General features: G+C 48.3%; 1 protein-coding gene across 1 annotated transcript; it reads right to left on the bottom strand.

Annotated features, from left to right (window-relative positions):
* Positions 1-1,805: 1,805 nt before the first annotated feature.
* LOC147689228 (uncharacterized) lies at positions 1,806-19,836 on the bottom strand. The gene is made up of 9 exons (XM_086940041.1): positions 19,770-19,836; positions 19,015-19,128; positions 16,141-17,826; positions 15,303-15,402; positions 8,083-8,231; positions 5,266-5,378; positions 4,898-4,987; positions 3,372-3,494; positions 1,806-2,452 (listed from the first exon to the last, which is right to left on the bottom strand). The coding sequence occupies exons 1-9, from the start codon at positions 19,834-19,836 to the stop codon at positions 2,258-2,260; spliced, it is 2,637 nt and encodes an 878-aa protein (XP_086796167.1). The 3' UTR covers positions 1,806-2,257.
* Positions 19,837-25,448: the final 5,612 nt, after the last annotated feature.

The raw sequence follows: 25,448 nt of genomic DNA, 5'->3' as shown, positions 1-25,448 counted from the left end.
CACACGTCCCAGACAGTCAGATACACATACCAGCAGAGGCGGGCTGAAATGGTTAGGCAAGCAAAGGCTAACTTTCTAAAAGTAGCATTTGCAAACCCAGGATACTAAAATAAACTTTACTAAAAGAAATATTTTATCATCCTGGGTTCAGGCATACTAAACACAACGTGCTACTACGCTCCTTGAGCCTGCTGGGATTATAGGGTGTAATAACTCCAGCAGCTCAGTCTGGCCTATTGGAGCAAGTAGCCTTCAATAGTGAAATACGGTTTTGGTTGTAAGTCACTACTAGGACATGCCACACACATCAGGGCTTGTCCTACCTTACGCCTACAACGCACCCTGCCCGTAGGCCTACCATAGGGGTGACTAATATGTAGTCAAGGGAAGGTTCGGGGGCTGGCAAGTGGGTGCACTTGCCCAGCTAGCGTGACAGTACGAGACTGCACGCGGGTTCTGCGGTCGCAGTTCCCAGACACATCTTTACGGCTGCTTCGGTGGGTGGCGCAACCAGCGCTGCAGGTCCACCAGCAGTATTGGCATCTACAAGCCCCGGCACTCCTAGTGCACTTTACTAGGGACTAACAGTAAATCCAATGAACCAATCATGGATACCAATCGCATGTACAATTTACAGTAGGGAGCACTTGCGCTGCGGCACGGGTCAGCCGTGGCGCAGCGCCCTGAGTATCGGAAAACCAGCAAAACATCGGAGGCACATCAGCAAAAAGTGGAAGGGAGACTCACGCCAAGGTGCCAGGTCTAACAATACATGTTGCTTCTCCCTTGGCACAGACTAATTTACCTGTTATGTGTCTGGGGTCTTTTAATTCTTACTGGGGTCAACCAAGTAACCCTAGCGCCTGGATTTAGAGACTCCAACACATACACTTCATTGGGGTGAGAGTGTGCCTCATCCAACACACCTGTGAAGTAGGAGCTAGATGTAGGTGCTCAGACGTTGAGTCAGAAACAAAGATCAGTGTTTGCTCCATAATCATATTTTTATTGTTGCTTTAATTGAATTGCTTTATTGTTTTATTTTATAAACAAATTACACAAATGCAATGTGTTTCCCTTATGTGTAATTTTACACCATCTACAAGTATGCACGCACAAATGCCGTTGTGTAGACGAAATTCACAATTCACAAAGGTTTTCAGAGACTTGAAGCCTGTCTAACACTCAACACTTTGTTATGCAAGGCCGGAGCCTGCGGGCGCTGACTTATAAAGTGTTTTGTGAATCGGGCATCGAAGTCCACATTCAGAGGGATCTGTGCCATGTGTTTGCTCTGTAGTGACCTCTCACTGATGGGGGGGCACGTTCATGATTGTGTGAGGGTCGTGCACAGTTCTCATGTAGAGATTCAGGCGGAGGCGCTGTCTGATCTGTGCTTCTGGTTAGTAAAGGCCCCCAGATGGTGCCCGCACTGCACTCTGATGCCAATAAAGGGAACCCAGAGTGTTCCCAAATAAGAACTCAGGACCGAATGAGAGTGAGCGGGCAGAACCAATCCAACCACAGCTGAGCTACAGCGCCAAGGTACGATTCAGTGAGCTACGTGTGTGAAATGAATCCTCAGGGGGGGTTGCGATCTGTCATGCGATGAACCAGAATCAAACTCTGCCCTTAATGGGATTGGGCTCCACCACTCCTCACTACTCAAACTATAGCGCCCAGTCGGTTAAGTGCTATGAAGAGGATTTTTTGAGGATGTGAAATGGCTTTATTTAGCTTGTGAACTGGATGCAAGATTGAACTGATGGTCTGATTGAGAAAAAAAAGGTAAATAACATAATTTTAGACTTGAGTTTATTCATATACAAAATACAAAAAATAAATAAATACATTGATAAATAAAATACAGATGTTTTGAAAACCTTACCAATAGGATGATGTACACATTGAAACAATCTCAAGAATGCGATAAAGAACATATTAAATAAAGAGTGTTAGTACAGGTGTGCAATATCAAACTCAAGAGATGCGGTGAACCCTCTCGAGCCGGGCGAGGTCTCTGCCATCTAGGACTTTGCAGTGATCTATGACTTCGGAATACTCGTCCAAGATGGTAAAGGTTTGTTGCATTTTTATTTAAGGCACCAGCCTTTTCAGGTTCCACTGCATCCCAGGATGACTGTGTTCTGTGTTGTACAACCCTGTCCTAGGGTAAGGAGTCCTTTCTCCTTGCTTTGACTAGAGTCACGGGCACCCTTCCTGCGCCACTAGGTGGCGCTCTCCCCACAAAAGTCCATCACAACTTCTCATCCTCCATGCTGAATCCTCCATTGACGTAGGACTGGTGTGAAGGGTCCTCGGAGCTCTGGGGCAGCGTGTGCTCTGTGATGGAACTGGACGAGTATGGCGGCTCCAAGGGGACCTCGGTGAGGGCGCTGGAGACAAGATCGGAGCTGTGCTTCATCTGGATCTGCTTAAACAGCTGCAGCACCTGTAATGAGAGACACCGGCGCCATTACTGAAGGAGCAATGACATGACTTCACCACCAGGGGGGTCTGGACAAGGTACGACTGAACGCAGGCCTCCCCCTCAGAGAGAGATGGAATGGAATCTTCCACTCTTCCGACAGTGTGTTCAGGCTGTAGTCAGAGCTGTGACTGGACGTGAGGGCTGCAGTAGAAACTAATGCATATATGCCAAGGTTTCAGATTGCTATGTGTGACATTTTCATAATGTCAGAGTAATTATGAGTGACATTTTAACGACTTTTTAAATGCTGAGTAACACTTTCTCACGAGCTCACCTCGGCCATGTATGCACTAGTCCCCTCTCTGAATTTACTGCCTTCTTGGATATGCTCAACTAGACCCTACTTCAAACACATACTCTTGGCATGACATGACTCCTCTCCTGACATGTTTATGCCCCACAATTTCTTCTCTGGGGCTTCCACATTTTACTCTATCAGCAGCATTGTGTGTGGCATCAGACTGAAGTGAGAAATGTCCTTAAATATGGCCCCTGAGAACTTCAATCTTCAGGTTTGCTTCTTCCCTAGATATTCAAACCTCCTTCTTGTGATGGCACTCCTGTAACTCCACATGCAAACCCCTGCCCCTGGACATCCAAAATCCTAGGCTCCACACACACACACACTCTCTCGCTCTCTCTCTCTCTCTCTCTCTCTGTCTCTCTCTCTCTCTCTCGCTCTTTCTCTCTCTCTCTCTCTCTCTCTCTCTTCTTTCCACTCTCTTTTCCCAATGTCCAAGAGCACGTGATCAGTTGCCTTCCTTGTATTTGCCACTGGATGACACTACACACACACGCACAGAAAGGGACAAACAAACACAGAACCACACACAGAGACTCAGAGATGCACAGCACACACACACACACACACTCTACTTACGTGGGATTTGGGCACCGTTCCTATCCTGAAGAACCCGATGGTCCCACTGTCGATCTTGGTGCAGTTGACGATGGTGGAGGCGATGTTCTCTGGAGAAGGCCCATTGCAGAGGACTCCCTCCACCTGAGGAGCAAAGCCACATGTGAGATCACCACCCACAGACTCCCATCACACAGGCAGCTGCGGGGCTTCCATGGATACCAAAACTATAATAATCCTCTATTTGTAAAGCGCACAGCTACCCGTAGGTTTCCCAGTGCTGGAAGCCGTCAGGAAGATTAAGCAAGCTATTGTCCAGAGTCACATGGTGCTGGGCAGACCCCTGCCGCCGGTGTCGGGGATCGAACCGTGATCCCCAGTGTCCACCGTCAGTCGCCCTGACCGCTGCGCCACACCTCTTCCACAACAATGGCATCATTATCTTCATTTCAGGGTCTGGTTGGACCTACTTCTCACCAAAGACATGGTGGGCACCTCAACAGGGCGCTCTCTACTCTACTGAATAATTCTGTTGTATCATCATCCAGTCATTACTCTCTGGAGTGTTTAAGAATAACACAAGCATTACTAAATGTGAGGTCACCATCTCCCCTATCGACCAGGATTCCTCCACTGCAGAGGCCTCACTTTCACTGCAGTACGAGTGACATCACACAACACCTTCACTTTTATCCACCATCTTTCCTTCCTACAAACATTGGTCACAACTGCCTGGAGGCTTTGCATGGACAACAATCCACTCTGATCCTCTCTGGATACGGCCTGCATCTTCAACATCCTGCTCCAGGATCAGAACTGAAGCTCCAGTACTTTAAATAAGCATTGGTCAGTCCTGGAGCCCTCAGGATACAGCATGGTTATTCATCATCCTGTTGTGGGGATCACCTACGGGCACAGTGCACCCCTTAACCATTCTTCCCTAGGACCCCCCTCCACGCATCCCAGTCATCTTCATCACCCTAATCAGAGGACCACCCTTAGATACTGTGAGCATCCTACTCGCCTTCAACATCCTACTCTGGGATCCCCCACACATGCTGCACACACCTTCAACATCCTACTCTGGGATCCCCCACACATGCTGCGCACACCTTCAACATCCTACTCTGGGATCCCCCACGCATGCTGCGCACACCTTCAACATCCCACTCTGGGATCTTCCCTAGATATAGAAGAGGGACCATCACATCATTTTGAAATGCTTGGCAGTCGATAAACTAAGTTTTCACCGGTCACCTAGTCCCATTAGCAATTTTAAGTTTTTTTAACCGAATCACATTTGTAAACTTTATCCAGACTTCATCCAGTGTATATTTGGCAAAAAAACTACAAAATATTAGTTACTAAGTCAGAACTATCTAGAAAAACCTCCTTTCATCAGGATAATTGACAGTGCACATGGGCTATCCCTGGTAAATGTTGTCTGTTCAATGCAGGCCACGCAGAAGACTCCTTGGTCTATCAGGACTCTGGGTTATGGACACAGTGTCCTCAGATACACCTCTTGTGCTTGTAATGGTACTTACCTTGTCGCCCATCTTGGCGTACACTTGGTTGTGGTGAGTGGTGTCGGCTTCTCCGCTCGGATTGGCTGATGAGACCACAATGGGCCCAACCTGGTGAGACACAAAGAAACAGAGTAGGAGATTCAACTCACTTTCATTGGACACAAAGCAGTGTCCCCCTCACCCTCCCCAGATATAGAGAGATGTGTTTACATATCTTAAATGTATGCTGATGTACACCACCCATGCTTGAGCAGGACTGGCAGCTCAGTGCCACTCATGCCCCCGCAAAGGGTGCAGCAGACTGGCAGCCATGCTCATCACTGGTGGCAGACAGTGCCAGCAATGCCCGGGCAGTGCTGGCATCCCGTTACCACCGGACAACTCACCAGGTCAATCTGGGATGTGGTCACAGAACAATCCGGGATCCTGATGGCGATGCTCTCTGCGGTGCCAATGTACTTAGCGGAGTCTTCCAGTCCGAAGCATTGCAGCCACTCGCCTGTGGGTTCAAGAAGACAGAAAGGTGTGAGCAGGGCTTAATTTGGGCAGGTGTCTGCCATTGAAAGGCACCAGCACTCATGTTTGGGGACCACATTTTTTTTTATTTCATCATCAAACTTGGACCCTAGAGCAAGAGGACAAAGGCAGAAAAGAGAGAAATAAGGAAGAAGTGAAAGAAAGGAAAACAGCGACAATGAAAGCAGGGATGAAGAAAGTTAAAAATTAGATAAAGAGACAAGAATTAGATAAAGAGAAAGAGACATGAGGAGGAACAAGGTCAGACAGCCTTGGTATTTGCTAAACCCTACCATTCAGGAAAGCTATGGGCCCATCCACTTAAAAACTAACCACTGATGTGAGTCCTGCATGATGGAGAAATACACACAAAAACACTGGTAAAGTGAGGGGGTACCCTTGGAAATACCCCAATCCCATGCAGTCACTGTGAGTGACTACGCACCAGTCGAACGTGGCCCTCTCCTGCGTGCTCACAGAGCACCCCTCTCCTCCCAAGCCGCAGGAGGATCCTATGGTGTGCACTAAACTCACAACGTGCTCTGCTGCTGTTTAGCTCATCGTTTGAAGCCAATATTCAACGAGCCTCTGGCTCGTAGCCTCTATATTACCAGCCTTCAAACTACACAGGTGCTCGCGCTATAGGTAGGAAGGGTCAGATGATGAACTAACATCTCCTTATAGGCAAAAAGCGTGCAAAGGACAATATTGACCCTGTAGACGGGGCTCTGATAATGGAGAGGATCCCTATTGGGAATATGTCAGGCAGTGTAAAGATGTCACCTTATAGGTGTGGGTCAGATGATGAAGAGAAACTTTCATCTATACAAGATACAGACAGCAAAGTGTGCACATCCCACAGGCGGGGTCGGATGATGGAAAGGTTCACTCCCTGTAGACCAAGATACAAGCCAGTGAGAGGACAGTGTTCATCCTATGGGTGGGGTCAGATAATGGAGAGGGTCACTCCCTGTAGAGAAAGATACAGGTCAGCGAGTGGTCAGTGCTCATCCTATGGCTGGGATCAGATACTAGAGAGGCTCAGACCCTGTAGAGAAAGATACAGGTCAGTGAGCGAACAGTGCTCTTCCTATGGGTGGGGTCAGATAATGGAGAGGCTCAGACCCTGTAGAGAAGGATACAGGTCAGTGAGCGGGCAGTGCTCTTCCTATGAGTGGGGTCAGATAATGGAGAGGCTCAGACCCTGTAGAGAAGGATACAGGTCAGTGAGCGGGCAGTGCTCTTCCTATGGGTGAGGGCAGATAATGGAGAGGGTCAGACCCTGTAGAGAAGGATACAGGTCAGTGAGCGGGCAGTGCTCTTCCTATGAGTGAGGGCAGATAATGGAGAGGGTCAGACCCTGTAGATAAGAATACAGGTCAGTGAGCGGACAGTGCTCATCCTATGGGTGAGGGCAGATAACAGAGAGACTCAGACCCTGTAGATAAGGATACAGGTCAGCGAGCGGGCAGTGCTCATCCTATGGGTGAGGGCAGATAATGGAGAGGCTCAGACCCTGTAGAGAAGGATACAGGTCAGTGAGCGGGCAGTGCTCATCCTATGGGTGAGGGCAGATAATGGAGAGGCTCAGACCCTGTAGAGAAGGATACAGGTCAGTGAGCGGGCAGTGCTCATCCTATGGGTGGAGGCAGATAATGGAGAGGCTCAGACCCTGTAGAGAAGGATACAGGTCAGTGAGCGGGCAGTGCTCTTCCTATGGGTGAGGGCAGATAATGGAGAGGCTCAGACCCTGTAGAGAAGGATACAGGTCAGTGAGCGGGCAGTGCTCATCCTATGGGTGGAGGCAGATAATGGAGAGGCTCAGACCCTGTAGAGAAGGATACAGGTCAGTGAGCGGGCAGTGCTCTTCCTATGGGTGAGGGCAGATAATGGAGAGGCTCAGACCCTGTAGATAAAGTTACAGGTCAGTGAGCGGGCGGTGCTCTTCCTATGGGTGAGGGCAGATAATGGAGAGGCTCAGACCCTGTAGAGAAGGATACAGGTCAGTGAGCGGACAGTGCTCATCCTATGGGTGAGGGCAGATAATGGAGAGGCTCAGACCCTGTAGAGAAGGATACAGGTCAGTGAGCGAGCAGTGCTCATCCTATGAGTGGGGCAGATAATGGAGAGGGTCAGACCCTGTAGAGAAGGATACAGGTCAGCGAGCGGGCAGTGCTCTTCCTCTGCAGTTATGGACCAGAATATTTACAGGAGCGCCCAAGATCCAAATAATCACTAAAGATCCTCCTTAGACTCACAGAGCAGGCAGTATGTTGGTGCTTGTCCTATATACATGGATCAGGCAATGTAGGGGTCTCCTCCCTATATACATGTGAAGGATAAAGCACAGGTGTTGGCAGGACAGGCGACTCTAATGTAACGGGTCAGATCACACTCGGAATTTGTGGTGAATATTTGCAACAGGAGCGGTAAAGAAACAGTACATGAGGGAACATGGAAACAATCCTACATGGAAGCTGAAGAGCATGTATGGTCTGTGTGTACACATGAAGCATTGAAGCCTGGGGTGGGTGGGACCGGGTCCTAGTCTGCAGTCACAATTTTGTGTGTGGTACTTTTGTATCCAGATGATGGGTGTTACTTTTCTCATCTTTCCCCCTTGTTTGTGGTCATGAACTGGGATCCTCTGGTCTTCATGTGCTCTCAGATAGAGACCCCCTGCTCACCTCTTGGTATGACCAGGCTCATCTGCGAAGGCCAGGCCGCCTGCATGAAGTCCCAGAGCAGAGGGCTGAACAGGTGTCTAGCCGGCTCCAGCTGCTTCAAGGTCGAGATCCAGATGGACATGGGGGCGTCCTTGGGCTTCAGCTTTGTCCTGGAAGGAAACAAGACAGAGGTCAACTGAGTGAAGGGACGAGATCCATCTCACTGGGATTGGAGGATCCAGAGTTGAGATTCTGGCCAATCTCAGACCACCAGCAGGGACATGATGATGGAAAAAGGAACATTTAGGATGAGATCTACTCTCCATCTTAAGACTGAACGATTTATACAGTCGATTCGATATGTCTTTATTTCGAATTAAAAATTCATAAAAGACAGGAATACAGTCATACACAATGTATAAAAAAAGACACTCCAGCAATATAATATTATACACACAATATTCCTAAAAATGAAAAGATTATTTAGACATATGTATATAAAAACAGATGGGACAATGATAATTTGCACAAGAATTAATACCACTAAGAACAATACAGGGTGCTATATACAAGTTAATAGAAGGACATTCAACATACAGGGATACCCAATTTCTTAGAACGGATCAGCCAGGCCCATCGTAAAAATTTTGCAACACCTACCACTACAGTTTCTGATCTGATAACACGAAGTTTGTGGAGTGCGTCTCGAAAGCCACCACTGTTCAGAGACAAGCAGATCGGCCTTAACCACTTGCTTCTTGGTGCACGGTAGGCAGGGCAACCAAAGAAGAAGTGGCCAACACTTTCCTCCTGGTCTGCACACCAGTGGCATTTGTTTCCTGTAGACATGTCCCATTTTGCTGTAAAAGAATTGATGGGCAAGGTGCCAATTCGGAACTGGTGGTATAGTTTGCGATCTAGTACACTTGCGATTAGGTCCCAATACTGTTCTAATGAGGGAACAGCCTTAAACACTAAAAAGGAGCCAGTTATGTTAGCATCCAGGGATTGGTTTACAAGGATAGATTTTCTCCAGGCCCAAAAGAGTGCCTTAAACTCAAGTTTAGAGGGAAAAGTTGCCCCCCCCGGGTTGGACCAAAGCTCCGGAAGACCCATCAATTTCAATACATTTTTAACTACACAAAACCATTGTGTTTTGTTTGCCCCCCACATGAGTTTTACCTCCTCCAACTCTTGGATAAACAGGCCAAGCTCAGGAGTGGTCCAGATGCGGCGCCAAAAGGCCACCACCCGATACAGGGCCATCTCGTCGATTGGTCTGCAGCCAAGATCCAATAATAGAGGTTTAGTTGGGGTGGACTGAGGGAGACTAACCAGATTCCGTAGGAACCTGTTCTGCGCAGTTGACAAACTGGAGAGATTCTTATGACCCCAAACTTCTGCTCCATAAAGGGTTGCGGGGATGACTTTCACCTCAAAAATTTTTAACACAGGGCTAACACACCTAGTAAGGGAGTTCTTCTGTTCATGAAGCAAACAGCCAGCCAACCTATTAAACTTAAGTTTGGACGTTTCCACTTGGGGGTTCCAGCTGAGTTGGTGGTCTAGGGTGACACCAAGATATGTCATAACCCTAACCTGCTCGATATGAACTCCGTTTAAAGAAACGGTACACTTAGGGGGAGTTTTCTTGCAAAAGACCATAAATTTTGTTTTTTCCACATTTATTTGCAAGTCGTTCTTGCTACAAAACTCGGAAAATCTGTTCAGGGCTACCTGAAGCCCGGCTCTAGTTTTAGAAAGCAGGAGGGTGTCGTCTGCAAAGATCAACATGGGGTACTTTCGACCACCCAGCATGGGAGCATCCGACTGTGTGTTGATAAAGTATTGTGTGACCTGATTAATAAATAAGAGAAACAACGTGGGGGCCAGGACACAGCCTTGACGCACCCCACGTTGTACAGGGAATTGCTTGGTCACCTGCCCCTGGCTGCCCCACCTAACCTGGGCATAATTGTCCTCATGAAATCGCTGGACTAGGATCAAAAGCTCAGGCGGAAATCCCATGCGGTTAAGGGCCTCCCACAACTTCTTCCTTGGCACCAAGTCGAAAGCCGACTTGAGGTCAACGAAAGCAGCATATAACGTACCACCACCCAACAAAACCACCTTCCAAAAGAGTAATGTAAACCGGAAGACTTGGTCAACTGTGCTCGTCCCAAACCTGAAACCCGCCTGCATAGGGGAAAGTATGTTATTTGAATCGATCCAATCCAGAATTCTTGCTAGAATCATTCTTGACACAATTTTCTGGATTGAATCGATCAAACTAATGGGCCGATAGTTGTTGGGGAGGGAGCGGTCACCCTTCTTGTAGACTGGCAAAATTTCTGCACCCTTCCATGAGGGAGGAATCTCGGCCCCTGCAGCTATGTTATTTGCCAGTAAGGTTATATATGGGATCCAAAGGTCAGGTTTGAGTTTAAAAACGTCAGCAGGAATAGCATCAATGCCAGGAGCTTTGCCCGGCTGAACTGACTCGAGAGCGAGTGCAGTATCAGATTCCAAAAATAAAAGTCTGTCTCCAGTATGAGGGGGTTGGCACATCAGTGTAGTTTCCATCGAAGGAACTGCCGCTATGTTTGGGTCATTAAACTGTGCGGAGTAGAATTCCACCCACAGTTGGGCGGAGACATGATTTACTGGAACCTGGGCTGCAGGGTCCTTTCTCCGCCTTATAATAAACCAAAAATCCGTAAGATTAGGGGAGTCGCATGCACCTAGGAGATCGAGCCAATAAGAGTCATCCCATTCACGCTTAGCAGCCTGAATGGTACGCTTATAACATTGCCTTGTCGTCCTTATGGCATCAGAGTTCCGGGCCTTCACAGCAGCTAATAAGCTGCTGTGGGCATCTCTACACTTCTTATTGTACCATTTTTTGTAAACTCTAGTTTTAGCAGGCCTAAATGGTTTCGTGAGAAGGTTTTTAAGGGTCGAAAAACACTCCTCATGAAGGTTGGTGATTATGGGGTCCGCAATACCAGCAGAAGATAACAAAGCCATCCTACTCCACACGTCCCTTACCTCTTCCTCTATCTTTGAAGTAAGTACGGGGTCCTCCAGAATTCTAGACCATTGAACACGGCGCCTGTTGTGGCACAGAATAACATCAGATGTTAGGATATTAGTCCTCCTAGCTGGTGCCCCCATGCCTGGGACCAAAATCCCAAGTGAGAGGGGATTATGGTCGCTCTCCGGGCGGGGCTCTATCGCCATGTCTTGTACAATGGACCAGCACTCGATTTTAATCAAAATATAGTCGATACGGCTTGAGCACAAGCCGTTATCGAAGGTGTTGGACCCAAGGCAATCGGATCGTGTACGACCATTGGCCGCCCGTAGGCCCCATTCTAAACAAAAGCCCAGCCAATGAATAGCTGCCTCAGTACCCTTAACACCCTTTGCAATAGTAAGCGGGGGGATTGCCCAAGCAGTGTCCTCCTCAGACCCCACATCTTCTGCCAAGGAGGAGATGGGCTCAATGGAGGTATTTAAGTCTCCCGCCACAATTACAATCTGGTCGGACCCGAAGTTCTTAAATAAAAGGTCAAGATCGTCCAAGACGTCTTGTTTTTTCCCACCCTGACAGCCACGGGCATAGACATCAACTAAAATAATATCTGGGGTTTTGGGTTTACACAGGCTAATACAAAGGAGATCTGCACACGCCACCGGTGTTTCCCTACCATGGAAACCCAAATTATTTTTTATCCAGATAGTAAGACCACCAGAGGCCCTACCCTTGGGGCTCTTAATTGCGGGTTTTGAAAAATTAAAATAACCCAATTTATACAATGGGACGGTTGACCAGGTTTCCTGGAGGATGACGATATCATATGAATCAATGAAGTTGGCCCAGTCGTCATTCTCCAGACGTCCCCTAAGCCCAGCAATATTCCAAGAGATGACTCTTAAAGGGCAATCTATAGTTAGTACACATGGTAACTGTACCACGCTCTGTACTTCATCCATTGCCAAGACAGGAGTGTGTGCTGGATCTAAAACTGTGCCCGGATTGTTAGGCGACGAACGGCCGACAAGAGAAGGACTTGGGGATGGAGGACTCCGTCTGGGAGACGAAATCTTAGAGGGAGATATGTCTCCAGACCACCCAAGTCAGTCCACCTCCTCCAAGCAGCCGAACCTATTAGAGGTTGAAAACCCTTGCCACCAGTTTGGTTGGTTCTGACCAACAAAACTATAAATTGGGCGACTAACATTCCTAGCGGTGGTCCATAAACCCTCACTCACTGGTTGTTGTCTGGGAGGGTAGAAAAAAGTGAGGGGCCTCACTACTATTGCGGAATTGGCCTCAAAGGATGGCCATGCACATAGGTGCTGAGCTGTGTGGGGATCAGAAAAAGAAACCACCACACAGTCTCCGGCTATAGACTTGTGAGTGCGGCCGATCCAAGGAACTCTCCGAACCATAAGTACACTGCTTCTTTGCTGGTCGGGGAGCGGTTTGTTGGAATTCAGCCAGTAAATAACTTTATTTTTTAATGAAAGATCGTTTTCCTGGGATTGTTGATCCAACTCTGGGACACCGGCTAATATAACAACGTACGGCCCTGCTTCAGGCGGGAGGTCAATGAATCCTCCTCGAAAGTTGTTGCGACTGGCCTGGCGTGGTGGATTGCGCTTAGAGGGCGGCCTGAGGGGGTGGTTGACTGGCACCCTGGAGTCAGTGTTCGGCCTGTGTGCTGGTTTGTACGGAAGAGGGGGTTTAGGTGCTACAAGGCTAGGGGTAGGTACAATAGTTTTATCAATGGTGGTACGAGGTTTTCGGATGGGTTTGGATATTGGCAAAGTCTCGGGAACGATTGGTACTGGTTGTAAAGGAGATTGAGCGGGTTCTGTAACTAAGGGCTGGGGAGTAGGTGCAGTTGCACATAAAAGCTTAGCGTCCATTTCCTTGAGGCTCAGGCTAGCCAGGGTGACAATGGTCCTATCCATTTCAAGGAGGTTATTCTCTATACGAGAAAGCCTTAGTTCTAGGGGGGAGAGTAACTGCTTAAGCGTGTCCCATACTAGGTGCAGGAATTCACTATCACCCTCCCTGTCAGACACCGGGCCAGTCACCCGACCCTCCGGAATATTTGTACTGTTCTGACTAGGAGAGATGATAAGAACATCATCTACCACCGAACTATGTGTTTCCATAGTAGCTTCCCCATTGAGAGCACTTGGAGACGGTTGGGGGGTAACATCCTTCACCCCAAGAGATCCCATAGCCCGCCTGTTATTAAAGAATTTTAATCTTGCTATTCTGGCTTTTTTCTTTGCGTGCAAAGTTCTCGCAAGGCATTTCTTTTTGTGTGCAGCCGCTTTCTTATCACTACAAAGACTTGCTACTTGGGATGCTTTAGGAAGAGGGAGGGAAGTTGCGATGCTAAAAAGGGGAGCAGGGCCAGTATTTAAATGAACTGGGTTGGGTTGGGAGATTGGAGGGGAATGTAAGGGAATGATGGGGGGAGCAGGATGCATCACTGCCGTTGCTAATAACGGCCGTGGAGCGATTGAACGGTCAGGGGTACGGGCAGATGCAATATTTCCCAGAGATGATTTTTTGGAGCTAGCAATATGCGCTGACAACCTACGTGCAGCATCAAGTTCTAAAGAGACCTTGTGCTGCATTTTACTGATTTCCTCGTCAATAGCCAAAATTGGTTTTGACTAGGAAATCTTCTATGGACCTGTTGGAATTGCTAGCTGCCATGAGGGTCTTGCTCCGACTACCCCGTGAACACATATTACAGAGTACAGGTCAATAAATTAATATACACACAACAATAAAACTATAAGATGTGCCACACAGAAGTAAACCCAGAAACAAATAAAAATTAAGGGAGGGTGGCCCAGCCCAGCCCTCTTAGACCTCGAACGGCCTCAAACGGCCCAGTCTTTGTCCTGTCTTCGTCCGGGCTGCGTCCCGCGCTGCGGGAGTGCAAAAGCTATAAATAGGGGGGCGGCAGCAGGGAGAGCGGACCGGAAGCTGTAGAATGGTCTCGCAGGGGCTCCTGGGCAATGGAGTCCCCTGCACGCTCGCAGCCCCGCTGACCGCACTCACCCAGAAGCCTGCAGCCCCTCAGCAAAGTCCCGATGTGCAGGTAGGCGAAGCGGCACCCGCGGAGCGGGTGCGGCGAGATGTGGCGCCTTGTCCTCTGTTAGCCGCTGGGTAGCGAGGTCGATCCCAAGAATGCCTCCAATAATCCTCTGTTGCCTGGAAAAGCGTCCCGCCAAAGGTAAGGGTGAGAAGGGTTTTAAAGTGCAGGGGGCGGGGGGCGGCAGCAGGGAGAGCGGACCGGAAGCTGTAGAATGGTCTCGCAGGGGCTCCTGGGCAATGGAGTCCCCTGCACGCTCGCAGCCCCGCTGACCGCACTCACCCAGAAGCCTGCAGCCCCTCAGCAAAGTCCCGATGTGCAGGTAGGCGAAGCGGCACCCGCGGAGCGGGTGCGGCGAGATGTGGCGCCTTGTCCTCTGTTAGCCGCTGGGTAGCGAGGTCGATCCCAAGAATGCCTCCAATAATCCTCTGTTGCCGGGAAAAGCGTCCCGCCAAAGGTAAGGGTGAGAAGGGTTTTAAAGTGCAGGGGGCGGGGGGCGGCAGCAGGGAGAGCGGACCGGAAGCTGTAGAATGGTCTCGCAGGGGCTCCTGGGCAATGGAGTCCCCTGCACGCTCGCAGCCCCGCTGACCGCACTCACCCAGAAGCCTGCAGCCCCTCAGCAAAGTCCCGATGTGCAGGTAGGCGAAGCGGCACCCGCGGAGCGGGTGCGGCGAGATGTGGCGCCTTGTCCTCTGTTAGCCGCTGGGTAGCGAGGTCGATCCCAAGAATGCCTCCAATAATCCTCTGTTGCCTGGAAAAGCGTCATATAGAGCAAGACACTGGTCCTTTTTACTTGTCACAAAATGAATCCTGGTTTTAGGTGTTTTCCACATGCCCCAAAAGGTGCAGATAGAGGGATAGTACTGCTGGTCTGTTCTCAGTTTTATAAGGACGTTAGGTTTCTTCTTTACAGAAGTGTCTAAGGTTACTTGTTTGTTGTTGCTTCTTTTACAGGGGTTCTCTGCTCTTGGTATATTGTTGTTTCTTTCTCGGGTTTCCTCAATGTAATTGGTGTTTGGCTATTTCATTCTGTGGTTCTCATTGTTATAAGAATTCATCAATTTAAAATATTCACTATTGATTGAAAATAAGGGCTGTGAAGATAACACTCACCTGTACACCTTCTCGACGGCCGCTGGCCGGTTACAGGCTCCCACCACCGCATACACCGTGTCTGTGGGGACACCACAGATTCCTCCATCCTTCATGATTTCTGCAACAGAAGAGCAAGAACCCCATGATTATAGGTAAGGCACCCTGTTTTCCGTTTTTACTGATTTTTGCAGATAAATGCAGACAGAAAACATTTATATTTTTGTCTGTCTTTATTTTTAAATGTGGATAAAAACTGAAATTGGGGTGCTTTTGAGTAATTCTAAACCCTGTTTGCCATGACTGCCAGGTCAATAGATGTGTGGATTGATAGATAAGGGGGTTCAAAAAGAAAGGAATTTTAGTAAAAGGCTTTAACAGCAGTAGATATGCACAAGGTTGATACTGAAATTCACATATTTTCATATAATGCACTGATTTATCTTCTGAAGTGTTCACAGCACTGAACCCTGGCAGACATTCAACCATAAGTGCATATTTATCGGTTAAATGAATGTGGAAATATACTAATTTCAGCTTGATTTTTCCACAAAACCCCTAAAAAATATGGATATAACAAAGAAGTACAAACTATAATATGACTAATGTTATTAAGGATTCAATATGTGACTTGGAGGTAAAATAGAAGTCTTATTTTTGCAAAGGAGAAATTTTTAAGCTGGTAAAATCATGTTTTCACTAAGTCTTTTCGGACAAAGTTTAGCAGTAAACAATGTACAACTTTGTTAAACTAAGAATGGAAACATTTAAAAATTGCAGACATAACTGTAATCAAATTAGTAGAGTTTTAAATGTCCCAACATTAAAAAAAAAGGATTTACCCCCAGAATCTCCTTACCTGCGATCTGCTTGATGGATGTGGCCCTCCTGGCAGGAAGGTGGGGGCACTTGGAGGCTCCACCCCCATGCCCCTGGAGCTGCAGAAGTGGGCGGCCCATGGGCAGCTGGGGTTCCTCAAAGGTGTCACTGACCAGCCCAGCCAGGAAGCAGTAGAAGCTGACCAGGCCAAAGATGATGGTGACAGCAATGTCATACCCAACTGGGAGGGCTGCGATGGCATCCAATAGAAAACTGATGAGGATGAGTTCAAAGGTGAGGCAATACAGGAACCAGGCTTTGCTTAGGAACAGCGTGCAGAAAATAATGAACCCATTCAATAGCATGAAGCAGATGATGCCCACAGCCACGTGGAAGCCCCTCGTGGGGCCGTAGAGGCCACCATACCTGGTGAGACCCCAGATGATCCACATAACTCCATAAAGAATAAAGGTGCTGCTCTCAAGGGTCTTACCACGCGAGAAGGCCACAGAGCCACAGACACATTTCAGAAGCCCTCCAGCTACCACCACCCACGGTAGGACGACAGTGGCACGTGCGTCTGTGGGGTCCACAGACATAGTGATGGCAAAGGCGGCCAAAATGCTGCCTGCGTGGCCAAGCACCTCTCCATCCGCATACTTAGAATAGCCGAGGTAAGGAACATGCAGGTCTTTTTCTTGGCGTAACTTGAAAATGCTAATCGGTGTGAACAGGCTCTTAGCAATCCCCTCCCCTGTTGGAATCTTGGTGGCCGCTTTCATGTTGTAAAGTTTAATGAGGGTCATAAGTGCTGAAGCCACGTAGATAGCCACATTCACTCCTTGTGATCCACCATGGAAGAAACCAGTGGGACGTGACGCCAAAGCGATGCAGTAGGTCACATAAAACAACGGATACAGCCCATCCACCAGGCTCCTACCAGCCATGAATACAGCCAAGACCATGAACAGGAGCAGAAAAACCACCAGTAATGGGACAGGGAAAATGGGTTCAGTGGCCTGCCAGAACTGGTAGAGCAAGGAATACCCTTCAGCGAACCGCAGGATGGAGGTGAAGCCAAAGAAGGTGGCCGCCAGGGTATCCAAGCATCGATAGGACAGGATGCAGACCCCAATCTGGAAGACCCCCGCCATCCAGAGCCAAGGCACCTGCCCCACAAAGAGACTGGTGGTCACTCCCAGGACTCTGCACCCAAAGACGCTGGCGGACACCATATTCAAGATCAGCCCAATGATGACCAGGTCGTTGCTGCTGGCGGTCATGGGTGAGCCTTGGGGGATGGCTTTAGCCGTAGCCAGATCTGTGCCAGGGAGGGTGACCAACTTCCCAGTCAGTATATAGAGGAGCCTCCCTCCACCAAAGTACGCCCCAACGAGACAGACGAGGAGGTGGTTAGAAGCCACCGCCGAGGCACCAAAGCTACTGTCATAGTATGTGGCGGTTTCATGGGCAGCGGAGAGCGAGATGGCCAACGCCATCATGGCGAGGGCAGCCTCCTTCTGAAGGACGGCCACCAGACTGATGATGAGCAGCCCCAGGGTGAAGGCTGCAAGACCAGGGACCAAGGCATTACGAAGATCAAGGGACCCGCTGAGGACCCCCTGCCCGTCCATGATATGGATCACTCCCTTAGAGCACCATAGCGCTGAGACCGTCAGGCAGAAGGACGCAAACAAGGGGACCTGACCACGGCTCCTGCGGACTCCTGCGGGAGAGAAGAAGGGAGAAGTAAATATAGGAAGAAGAAAATTAGAGACACAAGTAGTTGACAATGTAGAGATGGGAAAGAGAGTGAAAGATATGGAAGGAAGAAGTTAGTATAGGAAAGGAAGGTTTAAAGAGAAAGAAAGCAGAAAGGGGAGAACATTAGAGGATTGAAAGAGATTGAGTGAGAGGACACAGAGAAAGAGAGATGGGAGCCATACATTTAAATAAAAAAAGGGAACTAGACAACGAAACAAGAGACAACGTGCTAAGAAGAGGATTGAGAGAAGAAAATAAGAAAGGAGGTAGGAAAAGAGAGAGGTAAATACTGGAAGAAAGAAAATTAGACAAAAGGGAGAGGATGGAAAAAGAGAAAGGATGAGTGATGAAGAGAAAGAGGAGGAACAACGAGAGGAGATAAAGAAAGAGAGAAGGGAACAGTAAATTAAAATCAAAGAAAACTATACAATGAAAAGTGTGGCAAAGGAATAAAAAGAGCCACGGCAGAAAGGAGAGAGAGAATAACAAGCAGAGAGACTGAGTAAATGAAAACACAAATTTAAGGAAGTGGGTAGTGTGACGAATGAGATAAATATAGTAGATAGAGAGAGGAAGAGAGACAGAAGGGAGAAGTGACTAAAGAGGGAAAAGAAAATCATTAAAAGAAAAGAATGATAAAAGTATTGGAAGTGAGGAAAAAGAAAGAGAACAATGAGGGTCCGAGGGAGAAAGCAGAGGTGGAAACAAGATCGAGAAATGGAACAAGAAAAAGGTTCAGATCAGCATGAATTTAACTTCCTGTCTTCCCTGGCCGATAGTTCTCACCAGTTCTGCAAACTCTCAGCCAGAGCCGGGGTCAGGCTTTATTGATTCCTGGACTGCACTTTATTTACCCACCATTGACCCACAGAACCGGCACCAGGCTTTTCGACAGGTTTATTTTCCAATCATTATGCGAAAGAAGGGGTCTCTTCTCACTCATAACCCCGAGGCCCTCCCACAGGGTGGGCGAGGGAAGACTTCCTCTCTGGGCATCTCCGCCTAGCATTAGTTTAAAGCACTACATTCCCATATTGAGATGTCATAAGCGCATTGAAGCAATCATGGTGTGTTTAAGGCACTGTGTCGCACATTCTCAGCCGTGTGCCTCCCTCTCTACTTCCCCCGAACCCCACGCATGTGATCTCACCTGTATATCCCAGCAAAGCTGCCAATATGACCAGCAGGACCCCCAGGGGTGTACTGGGGATGAGGGGCGTGGCTCTGGAGGAGCTGTATGACGTCACTGCCAGCAGGAGGGAGCCTGGAAGAACAGCAAAGACAGCCATGATGCAAAGATAAATAAAACACACGCCTGCCAGGGTCCCTCTTTAGGAGGGAGTCTGGAAACACAGAGACAGACATGAAATGATAACTTACACTCACACCAGCCTCTCTCCCATCTTGGGAGGAGCCCGGATACACAGCAAAGACATCCGTGACACAAACACACACCTGTTCCTTTCAGATCTCCGCAGCACGCGCCTTAACCCAGGAAACACCTGTCACTTTATTATTCCAATATTCAATAATGATTCGTCACAGATGAGGAACTGGGAGAAAGCGCCTATATGGCTGTATTCAGACATGAGCTGAGCTATAGGGGCCCCAAGACTTCCTGAGGGGCTTCTGCTCCGAAGGCCGGTGGAGCCGAAACAGTCAGTCGCACTGAGTGTGAAGATAGCATGTCACTGACTCTCGACAGCTCTACCGGCTCCTGGCCCTCACCCATCCTAAACCATTCTCTTAAGCCTCAGAAAACAACTCAACACTAATATGATTCCCCTAGACCTCATCTAAACAGAGCCCTGGGCTCTCCATTCACCAAGCGCTTGCCTGCCTCAATCGGATCCTAGCGCTATATAAAGGCATCAAACATGACGAAAGTGGCAGTATGGGTCCTACCTGCAGAGATGGACAAGATCCCAATGGAATAGTGAAGGGGCTCTGGGGCCTTCCCTGGCTCCGGCATCCTGCGGCTGAGTAAATCTGGATTGAGTCTGAGCTGAATCCGAAGTGAGTCTGGAGTTTGGTCTGAATCCGCAGTGAGTCTGTGTTGAATCCGCAGTGAGTCCGGAGTGTGGGCTGAATCTGGAGTGTGAATCCGGAGTGTGGGCTGAATCCGCAGTGAGTCTGGAGTGTGGGCTGAATCCGCAATGACTCTGTGCTGATCCGCAGAGTCTGGGCTGATGAGTCTGGAGTGTGGGCTGAATCCGGAGTGAGTCCGGAGCGTGGGTGAATCTGGAGCCCGTCAGGCTGGGGTAGCTGGAGTGCGCCCGGGTCAGTCGCCGCTGGTGTCTCACTCCACACCCGGCCCATGAGCTATTTATGCGCAGTGTCCACGGGGGGCGTGTCTAGTCGCGGTCACTCAAGGGACAGTGGGATTTTCCCGAATAGGCAGCGCCTTGTTACCCCGCCCCCACCCCACACCGCTGCGTGGTACGAGACATATGGAGGGGGGTATCACACCCGCGAGCTGCTTCTACGGGCACCCTTAGCAGCAGGGGTCACACCTCACATACAGCACAGTGTCCAGGACAGGCAGGAATACATTTCCAGAGACAGGGCAGAGACGGGGAAGGGAGGGAGAAGGTGCTCGTGATTTCCACAGAAAATACATCGGTTTAAAGGGGAGTGAAATGCATCTCTTCCGAGAGAATATAAAATAAAACGGATTTAATTTCTGTGTTTATTCATGGCAATGAGTGCCAACTAGGCCACTCGAGGGACCATAGCGCCTGTACCGAGGAACAGGGAATAGACTACAGTACAGTACACACAAAGCGTGTACAATTAGATACATATAAAGATTAGACTAACAGAAACGTAAATAATCTAATAATTACACAACAGGGAGGTACAGTGAGTGACCTATATAAGAAAGAGAGAGAGGACTTACCTGGACAGAGCCTTCCGTGTATGGGATCCTGGAGTGTCTGATTTCAGGGTCCCTTTACTTCTGCTTGAAAAAAGAGAGACACCCCTCAAAACAAGGGACAGTGTTTAAGCAACCAGTCAATCTAAAGGATTCCATTGCTAGATTATTTAAACAATAAATACACTCACATTCAGTCACCACAATCAAACAAATGTAGTACCACAGGAATTTTTAAAACACACATAGATCATTTAATTATATATTCATTATTCATTAAAATGCATCAATCCGAATTATTGCAGAGCACAATCAATGTAACAAAAACAAGCAATGGAAATGCATCGGTTTTGCCTGTGTGAAGAATAATGAGCTGTTTTTATCAATCACTGTTCGGGGCAAAGGAAAGAGCTCCCTGACAAGTCTCATGGGAGTGGAGAGGATGTGGCATAGCGACCAGAGCGGCTAAATCAAGAGCTGTAGATCCTGGTTCAAGTCTCTGCGGCGCGGCGTTCTGTGATTCTGTGAGGTCACTTCATCTCTCAGGGTGATAAATTGTGTTATGTAAAGCTGCGGCAAGACAAAAAAAGCAGAACGAGGCAAAACTTTATGAAAAATAGTTCTACCAAAGCGGCTATTAACAGTATTTCGGCTACGGGAAACTGACAAGAGAAGCAGATGAGTTACAAACATTGGTAAACACCGGAAAATATGCACCAGCCAATGGAAATGGAGATAAAATACGTGGCAAGCACACAAACAAATGAAAAGCCTGGAAAGGGAGGTGGCAGGATTTAAACCCCTCTTAAGTTTATATGAAAAACAATAGATTTCACAAGCACAGTACTGCCGAAAACTAATAACATAGGGGAGAGGAAGTAGCCTAACGGCTAGGGAGCTGGACCTCAAATCTGGGGAACTGTGTCAAGTCTCAGCAAGGATGCGCAACATCCTGTAACCCTGGGAAAATCAGTTAATCTTCCTGTGCCTACTAAAAATGAATGTGTCCTCATTTAAAGCAACTGGTGCTCGTGTAAAGCGCTCAGAACCTTACACCTTCGGGTCAAGTTCGCGCTATGTAAAACTCTGGGAAAAAAAGAAGAAACAAATAACACAGCATTATGTTATGTTATGTTATTAGATTTTTTAAGCGCAACAGCTGCCTCAGCAAAGGTGCGTCCCGGCGCTGCCAGATAGAGAAACAAAAAGCGGAGGCCGTCCAGAGCTTCAAGGGGGGAAACTATGGTAATGGAAACAGAAAGGTTTTAATGGCCTTCCGGAAGTCTAGCAAATTCTCGATGCCACGGATGTAAGTCGGCAGGGAGTTCCATAATTTAGCTGCCAGCACTTGGAAAGAACGGCCACCCATGCGGAATAGTTTGAAACGCAGCACTTTCGCCAAATGTTGACCCAGCCAGCGCAGACTACGTTGCGGAACATACCAGGTCAGCAGAGGCCGTAATAAGGCCGGGCTCTCAGTTTTAAGAATCTTAAAGGCCATCACCAGGGCTTTGAACTGGATCCGAGATGAGATCGGTAACCAGTGTAGTTTTTTCATTGTAGCTCTGACAGAGCACCAACGAGGGAGCCCTATCAGTGTTCCTGCGGCCATATTTTGGACTCTTTGCAGTCGTAGGATCTCAGATTTATTAGCACCCAGAAGCAACACGCTGGCATAATCCAAGCGTGAGGATATCAAAGCTTGCATGATGATCTGCCACACCGTTGGTTCAAAATATTTGAGGATGGGTTTAAGGCCTCTCAACAGACCCACGCAGGTAGCTGCCACTCTCTTAGTATGGGTCTGGAAGGTTAAAGAAGAGTCCATCCAGACTCCCAAGTTCTTAACAAGAGTCGTTGGTATTGGCATTTCGCCCAGCGATGCTGGCCACCGGTGCTCTGCCAGCAAAACCTCGGTTTTGCTGGTATTGAGCTGCAAATAGTTGTCCGTCATCCACTGGGCAACAGCCGTCATTCCATCTCTAAACCTAGTTGCCGAATCAGATGGCCCTTCGGATAAAGTGATGACCAGCTGGGTATTGTCTGCATACGATACCAGCGTAAGGCTCCACTTTTTTGCAACATCGGCCAGGGGATGCACATAAAGATTGAAAAGTGATGGACTAAGTGCAGAGCCCTGTGGGACCCCCTGACCAATGGGGTAAGGTTTAGAGATGAATGGAGGAGCTGAGACCCAAAAGGATCTCTCCTCAAGGAATGATCGAAACCACTCTGATCCCTATCGCTTCCAGCCGAGACAAGAGGATGTCATGAGATACCGTGTCGAAGGCAGCACTGAGGTCTAATAAAATCAGAGATGCACTCCGACCGGCGTCAAGGATCATCCTAAGATGTTCAGCTGTAGCAAGTAGGGCAGACTCGGTGCTGTGGCCCGGCCTGAACCCGTTTTGGGATGGATCCAGGATGTCATTGTTGTTCTGATACCGGGACAGCACTTCACTCACATGGGTTTCCGCAATCTTTGCGGCCCACGGAAGGAGAGAGATGGGCCTAAAATTTTCTGGCTTAGAAGGGTCTAGAGAGGGCTTTTTAATAATGGGAGAGACCCAAGCCTGTTTCCAGGCTCTAGGTACTTTAGCAGAGGAAAAAGATAAATTAATGATGTCACCAAGCGGCTGTTGGAAATGCGCCAGGGACTCCAGAAATTGTGCTGGCCTCATTTCACCTTCCTACAAAGTTTACCTAACTCAGCATCAGAGATTTTAGGAATGGTTTCCAAGATAGGGCCATCCACCCTAACTTCACCAGGAATTTGAGGGCTTGATACAAACTGTGGGAAGGTCTTATAAATCTTTTGCACTTTTTCAATAAAAAAGGTGGCTAGTTCCTCACAGTGCTGTATTGAGGATATTTTAGATGCTGTACTTCTGGGGTTTTTTAATTCTTGCAGAATTTTGAAGATGCATTTAGTAGGGTTTGGGCTAGTTTGTATTTCCTCCGCATAAAATAAGGCCTGAGCGGAACAAATTGCTTTATGGTACACCTTCAACTTAGCCAGGTAAATGGCTTTGTTCCCCTCCTTATAGTCTTTCCTCCATGACCGTTCGGCTATCTTGCATTCCTTCCTCAATGCTCTTAGAGGATCATCGTACCATGGATTCATAGGTATACAGGCGTCCAAGCCTTTGGTAATCCATTCACAGAAGGCGGTATACGCCGTATCCGGATCTGCCATATTTTCCAGGGAGAGCCCTCCAAGAAATGCATGGAAGTCCTTTTATTTCAACTTATGCCAAGGTCTTTTCAGGACCCTCTTCACTTCCTCCACCCTAAAAGGCGCCAAAATCTCCAAATTGGCTCTTATCAAAAAGTGATCAGTCCAGCCCATAGGTTCCGGAATAGTTAAAGACAGTTCTGGGATGTTAGAGAACACTGGATCGAGGGTATGACTGGCTAGGTGCGTAGCCCCACTCACCAGCAGGTCTAACTGTAAGGCCGCTAGGTCTGCCAGTAGACTATGAATAGTTGGGTCCTGGGCCAAATCAAAGTGCAAGTTTAGGTCCCTAAGAATTGTAAAATTAGCAGACCTCGCCACGAGCGAGTTAGCTGTATCTAACAGAGCTTCAATGAACTTAACGGCAGGCCCTGGTGGACGGTAAATGTAAAGTCCTGAAAGTGTGAAATGTGCGCTGATGGTAATCTTAAAGCGAGCACATTCCCCTCCACATATTTCTTCCTTAATAAAGGAGCAGGGGCACTGGGCTTTATAAATTACCGCGATACCACCGCCTCTAGTCTCCCTATTTAGTGCCTTCATTAAGTAACCTGGCAGAATTATCCCTATCATGTCATCATCTCGCAGCCATGTTTCACATATAAAAAACACATCCGGAGCTTCCTCACTTATGAGTGTCTGGGCTTCTAGATAATGTTTACCAAGAGACCTAACGTTCAACTGGAGGACCGATATCGAGGCCAAAGTACTTGATTTTATATCCGGTCTCACTCGACCAGGGACGGGGGTTCTAAACTGACAAACATTACATTCCAAGCAGGCTTCACCCAGTTGTGACAGCGGACTCATACATCTCTCCCCTCCTTGATTCAAAGATAGTAGTACCTCCCTCTCATAAAACGGGACATCTGGTATAGTTCGACCAGCGGTCCTGGCGAGAGGCGATGACTTGGCGAGGACGGGGGCAGACGGGCTTGCCTTTGGCGCGCCCGCTGCGCCGCCCACTGCGCGGACGACTGTTGGTTTCCATATATAGGGGGGGGGAGGGGGCGGGGATCTCCCAACAACTAGACCGTCACCCCAGACTGATCCACGTATGGCGCCTGGGTTCGCGGTGGCAGTGGCAGTGCAGAAGAAAGAAGCACCGCGTGGGGCAAATGTAAGTTACAAATCACACAATAAAATTCTCAATTTTAAACGAGCACTTAAAAAAATTAGCAATCACATTTTTTAAATACACGTGAGCTCCTTGCTTTCCCGGCTATGCCTCAGGAAGCGTTTCTGACAGTCTGACTAGCGAGCGAGAACTCGGCGCGATTCAAATAGCCTCAACACCAGGGGGGGGGGGATCTCCCAACAACTAGACCGTCACCCCAGACTGGTCCACGTATGGCGCCTGAGTTCGCGGTGGCAGTGGCAGTGCAGAAGAAAGAAGCACCGCGTGGGGCAAGTGTAAGTTACAAATCACATAATACAATTCTCAATTTTAAACGAGCACTTTAAAAAACTTAGC

The sequence above is a fragment of the Lissotriton vulgaris genome, chromosome 10 (genome assembly GCF_964263255.1).
Source record: "Lissotriton vulgaris chromosome 10, aLisVul1.2, whole genome shotgun sequence".
In the NCBI taxonomy this organism is placed as follows: domain Eukaryota; kingdom Metazoa; phylum Chordata; class Amphibia; order Caudata; family Salamandridae; genus Lissotriton; species Lissotriton vulgaris.
Note: the sequence above shows the minus strand (reverse complement) of the source record. Positions and strands in the feature narration are given on the sequence as shown.